General features: G+C 40.8%; 1 protein-coding gene across 1 annotated transcript; it reads left to right on the forward strand.

Moving 5' to 3' along the window:
- Positions 1-567: 567 nt before the first annotated feature.
- Positions 568-5198, forward strand: LOC106952748 (zinc finger and SCAN domain-containing protein 2-like). Its single transcript, XM_015041065.1, has 3 exons — positions 568-853; positions 1721-2038; positions 3340-5198. The coding sequence occupies exons 1-3, from the start codon at positions 694-696 to the stop codon at positions 4176-4178; spliced, it is 1317 nt and encodes a 438-aa protein (XP_014896551.1). The 5' UTR covers positions 568-693; the 3' UTR covers positions 4179-5198.
- Positions 5199-5539: the final 341 nt, after the last annotated feature.

Raw genomic sequence — 5539 nt, forward strand, 5'->3', positions numbered from 1 at the left:
GGATGGATGGATGGATGGATGGATGAATGACATTTAAATCTCACATCTTTATATGTACAATTATTTTTTTTTTAATATATCAATAGCATTTATGGACTTTGAAACATATTTCCCAATAAGCTCCTTCTTAATCACTTTTTTAAACTGGTTTATATTTGAACTTTTTTGAACTCATCATTCAATCCATTCCATAAATCTACTCCACACATGGATAAACAAAAACTCTTTTTGGTTGTTCTCATACATTGTTTTTTAAAATGTCCTTCTCCTTTTAAATTAAAACCCCCCTATGTCACAAAACATTTTTTGTATATTGTGTAGAAGTTGACGGTTTCTTACTTTAAACATGAATTGTAAAGTTTTGAATGTTATAAGGTCCCCCAGAATTTCAGTTTATTTGATTTAATAAGAATGTAAGAAAACATTTTTATTTTATAAAAGTTACATGCTGCAGCTTTAATCGGAGGTTGGAAAAGTTCTGGTCTGGTTGAGAGAATGTAAAGTTTCTGTTCAGGTTTTTATGAGGTTTTTGCTCCCAGGCTGCTGTTCCTCTCCAGTCCAGCAGGTGGCGGTAAATCTGCTGCGTTGTGTCTCTGTGACACTCAGCAGAAGTAAAGCGACTCCATCAGCATCTCCAGTGGATTCAGTTAGAAAACGGTTGTCTTCGTGTTTCAGCTGAATATCTCAGTAACAATGTCTTCCGTTCAGCAGCTGAGAGATTTTATCAGAGAGAGACTAACTGCTGCTGCGGAAGAAATCTTCATTCAGGTAGAAAAAACCATCGTCCGCTCCGAGGAGGACATTAAACTGCTGGAAACCTGCTGGAAACCTCAGATAAAACTCACCAGAATCGGTAGGAAGCAACGCTAGGCTCCGAAAATTAATACATGTTCTTTTCTTCTTCTGCTTTGCCTTTGTTATGGTAACTGTCGGCCTTTCTACATTCAGTTCGTGATATTTAAACAATTAAAGATTCATAGTTTTGTGTTTGTTTAGGTTTTTACATGAACCAACCTTTAAAGAGACCCAGTTTGAAAACTGCTAAACTTAAACACTTCTAACCTGGACAGTTATTCTTCACTCCGGACAAAGAAAACACAGAGTTTGATGTCTAAGATGGTTATCGGCCTGTGAAAAGTTACATCTTAGTCATCAGTTGTTATTCAGAATCTAATTAATTTTGTGAATAATAATTTTTTCTCAAAGCTAAATTAAATGTTGTTGCAGCTCATATCTTCCAAGTATCTTCAGAGAATCACGGATGGTGATGCTGTGGGCCTTTAATTAACCCTTTGCTGCCCAAAATGGGATAATCCTGCTTTACTGCTTTATGGATTCTCAGATCTACGGATTAACGGCTGATTCTATGAAACTTGGCCAGGACCGTTTTTATTATTTTACTTTTAAAAAGCATTTCTCCTTTTGTTCTTCTGTCTCATTTTGGTCCCATTGACTCCCAACCTACTTTAAGCTAGCACCAAAGTTACAGAGTGTTACCATGGCAACCAGTAGACTACAGATCCAAACATAAGTCATTGGAACCTGAAGCTTCATGAATGTTTCACCATTAACAATGAAACATTTCTTGCTGGAATCCTGGATCCTCTGGATGCTCAGGAAGTATCCAGAGGACCGGACCAGGCTGTCTGGGTCAGAACCAACACCAGTCCTGGAGACGGTTGTCATGGTAATCAGCTCCTGTGTCTCTTTGTTGCTACAGATCAGCCAAAGCTGCATGTCGACAACAAGGAGGTTCTGACCGACCCAGAGCTCCAGAACCAGCAGAGGAGCTCCAGTCTAGACCAGGAGGAACCAGCGATTAGACCGAACCAGGAGGAACCAGAACCTACAGAGATTAGACCGAACCAGGAGGAACTAGAATCTCCAGAGATTAGACCGAACCAGGAGGAACCAGAACCTCCAGAGATTAGACCGAACCAGGAGGAACCAGAGTTTGGAAGAGTGGTGATCGGGTTCCAAGAGGAGACCAGACTGCTGGGTATCTGCTGGCTTCCCCATGTTCTTCTCACCAGAACCGGTATGGATCTGACCAAATCTCATAAATGATCCTATTGAAGTGAAACTTGATGTAATGAGCTGCTCTAGCTGCCGGTTCGGTCCATTGATGTGACATGGAAGCAGGCTGGGTCCAAATAGGACGAAGTGATCCGGAACCGTTTTCAGTAAACCAGGAAGTAAAGTCTGGATTCGAACTAAAGGTTTTGGTAGCACTTTATGATCACCATGCTTTATGTAGCCTCATTTAGCCATTAATAAATATGTAATTAATGTTGAAAACATTGTTATTCAATGATTCATGCTTAATAAGCTATAAATTAACAGAGTAATTAATGCTTTACCCATATTGACTAATTACTCCTAATACCAATGTACTCGGTGTTTATTAATGCTTAATAACTCATGAATTAACTACTCTTTTCTGTTTGTAAATGTTAGTGAATGCTCAAATAAATGTACTTAGAGTATATTTAATTTACTGCCTGCTGATCCTGCACTGCATCCATAAATGAGGCAGTTTGTTAATAGTTTGTTCATCTTTGTGTGAACTCTTCAAAAGTAAAGACTATTTATGATTTTTTTAAAGATTTTATTAATGCAGACAAAACCCTGAATGGCCACAAGTTGCTTTTCACCTGTGGAACGAGACCAGAAGCCAGGAGACGTGGAATACAGAAATATTTAAGAATTGACATTTTGAAAGGTCAACGAAACATAATCTCAGTTAGTTACAGTAATTTGACCTAAAACTGGATCAAACAGTCGACTGTACAAAACACGCAGCAGAAGATCTGCATAAAATGTTCAGCAAACTGGATCATGAAAGGGTTAATGAACAGCAGGTCACTAAAAATGATCTTAACAAATATGAGGGAATGTGGAGGAAAATAATCTGAGGCTTTTTTTCTCCTGTCTGATAATGAAAAGATAAAATAAGATGAATTAAAAGGAGTTTCCCCTAAAGAACTGGAACATGAAGTTACCAGGCAGAGAACAAAACCTGAAAGAACGAGAAGCAGCAGACATTCAGAGTCTGTTCAGTCCAAATCTAATCCAGTTTAATCCCAACGAGTCAAAAGTGAATTGAATTGTGAGGCTCTTACCAAAACTCAGCCAATCAGATCAAGGTGGTCACAGGTCTGACCAATCAGCTCTCTGGAGCTGTAACGTCCTCGTCTTTCCCCTCCAACAGAAACGCTGCAAAATATTAAATAAACTTTGTTCTCAGGTCGAAGCAGCTGATATAAAACACAAAGAAACTGAACCTGCTGGTGTTTCCAGGAACACAGCTGATGGGTTTGTTCCTGTTTGTCCTTCCAGACGTCCCAAAGCAGCACGTCTGCAGGACGGAGGAGGTTCTGAACCAGGAGGAACCAGAACCAGTTGAAGACGAACTCTCTGATGCAGAACATTTCCCGTCTGAAGAGGACCAGGAAAACCAAGAAGGTCCACTGATGAACGAGGATCTGGAGGGTCTGGAGCCAAACCAGAGGGAACCAGAACCAGGACCGCCACATCAGGAGAGCGGGCCTGAAGAACCGCAGCTGCAGGAGGTGGAGATCTGCAGCGGCCAGCAGCTGCCACCGGACTGTGACGCCTTCATGAAACCTCTGTCAGATGAAGAGTGTGAGCTGGAACCAGACATGGATCAGAACCTCCCTGGTTCTGATCAGGACAGTTTTAACTCAGGTTTTAAATCAGATCCTCATCAGATCAAAGAGGATCTGGAACAAAAACTTCAGGGAACAAAAACACAAAAACGTCTTCCAGCAAAGTCGGCCCACAAATCTCAAAAGAAAGTCAGAAAGAAAGAAAATGTCATTTTTTGTACGACATGTGGGAAAAGGTATTATTATGTAAAATCTCTAGTGACGCACATGAGAACCCACGTTGTGAAGCTGCACTCATGTGAAACCTGCGGGAACGAGTTTAGTTCTGCAGAGGCCCTGAGCAGCCACATGACGGAGCACAGCCTAGACAAGCTCCACTCCTGTGAAACATGCGGGGAACGGTTCTATCGGGAATCTTCTCTACTGACGCACATAAGAGACCACAGCGATGAGACGTCCCACCCATGTGAAGTATGTGGGAAAAGATGTTTGACTGGGAAAGCTCTGCTGGTCCACATGAGAAGCCACGGTGCTGAGAAGTCCTGCTAATGTGAAGCCTGTGAGAAAAGGTTCATCTCATGCTCTGGTTTACAGACTCAGCTGAGAAACTCCACTCATGTGACGTTTGTGGGAAAACCTTTCCCTCAGCCACATGTTGGTCCCTCAAAGCAGCAGAATGAGGGACTCAGTACTAAAGTCCAATCCTCATATCAGAGCTAACTCAGCCATTCACTCATATTCCTGTTCGTCTGAACTGTGTTGTTAAACCAAGGACAGACAGAAAGGTCCATAAAACTCCACAACTGAGAATAAATAAAGCTCCACTAAGATGCATGAGAAGCTTCATGTATGTGAAACGTGGCATAAAATGTAAACTCTAATGAAACTGTGCAGAAATACGACTCATGATATTTGTGATAATTCTCTGACGGCGGAGCGTAAATGAAGCATTCACAGCAAACATGGAGAAGTTCCTGAATATTTACTTGGTTCATCCTAAACCTCAGATTGTTCTGCTGGATCAGTTGTTACAGAATATTTTCAGAGTTTCTCTTTATTCAAACACAAGTGACATCACAAAGGTCAAAGGTCTTTAGAAGTTAAGCAGTGGATGTTTCAGGGTTTGTTTTTCACGATGAACAAACGAGTCAGAATGTTTCAGTTCTTCTGACCTGTGGTGAACTTGACCCTCTGCTCCTCATGGCTTTATTTTCTGTTTAGATTATTTAGATTTGGTTGTTTTTATGTTTCTGTTATGACTGCTGGTTTGTAGTTTTAGTCTGCAGCTCTTTGTTTGCAGTAGTTTGTTTCTGACCTGTTGGTCAAACGGTCATGAAGAATCTTTGACCGTTTCCATGTCAATGATTTTTATTTCTTAAATCTTTAACTGGATTGGATTTTATTAGTTATTTTCAATAATAATTTGATACTGTTTGGAAAATAAAATAATATTGACAATTTAAAAGGTCTCTGTAAATTCAGTTGTGATTTAAAAGGTTCTGATCTGTGGACGCCGTCAATGTTTAGATGTGTTTTATGAATAAGTTATTAAATATTTTCTGAAACTCATTTTTCTGTCTCTGTTTTAAGGAGGGATGGAATATAAATATCTAGAGATCCATAAATAAAGCTGGAGAACTTTCAACCTTTTGGGTTTGGTTTGGTGCAGTTCTGGTCCGGTCCTGACTGACCCGGTGGAACCGAGTCCAGTTTGCAGCCGGTCTCACTCTGACACGCCTTCAGGTTTACCCTCAGCTTCTCGGGTCGGGACAGACTGTCCGGACCTGAACTCTGCTGTCCTGCGGTACCGGTACCGGTACCGCGGCTGTGAGCTGAGGGATATTTTCCGTTTGGACGTCCAGCCTGTCTTTAGATGTTCCTTCAGTATTTCTACATGAAGTTCTTTCCTC

The sequence above is a fragment of the Poecilia latipinna genome, unplaced genomic scaffold, assembly GCF_001443285.1.
Source record: "Poecilia latipinna isolate Pla-1442-1.1 unplaced genomic scaffold, P_latipinna-1.0 Scaffold537, whole genome shotgun sequence".
NCBI classification, from domain to species: Eukaryota; Metazoa; Chordata; class Actinopteri; order Cyprinodontiformes; family Poeciliidae; genus Poecilia; species Poecilia latipinna.

Coding starts and splice junctions, on each gene's coding strand:
- LOC106952748 (XM_015041065.1), top strand. CDS start 694: ATGTCTTCCGTTCAGCAGCTGAGAGATTTTATCAGAGAGAGACTAACT. Junction 854..1,720: donor GATAAAACTCACCAGAATCG/GTAGGAAGCAAC, acceptor TTGTTGCTACAG/ATCAGCCAAAGCTGCATGTC. Junction 2,039..3,339: donor TGTTCTTCTCACCAGAACCG/GTATGGATCTGA, acceptor TTGTCCTTCCAG/ACGTCCCAAAGCAGCACGTC.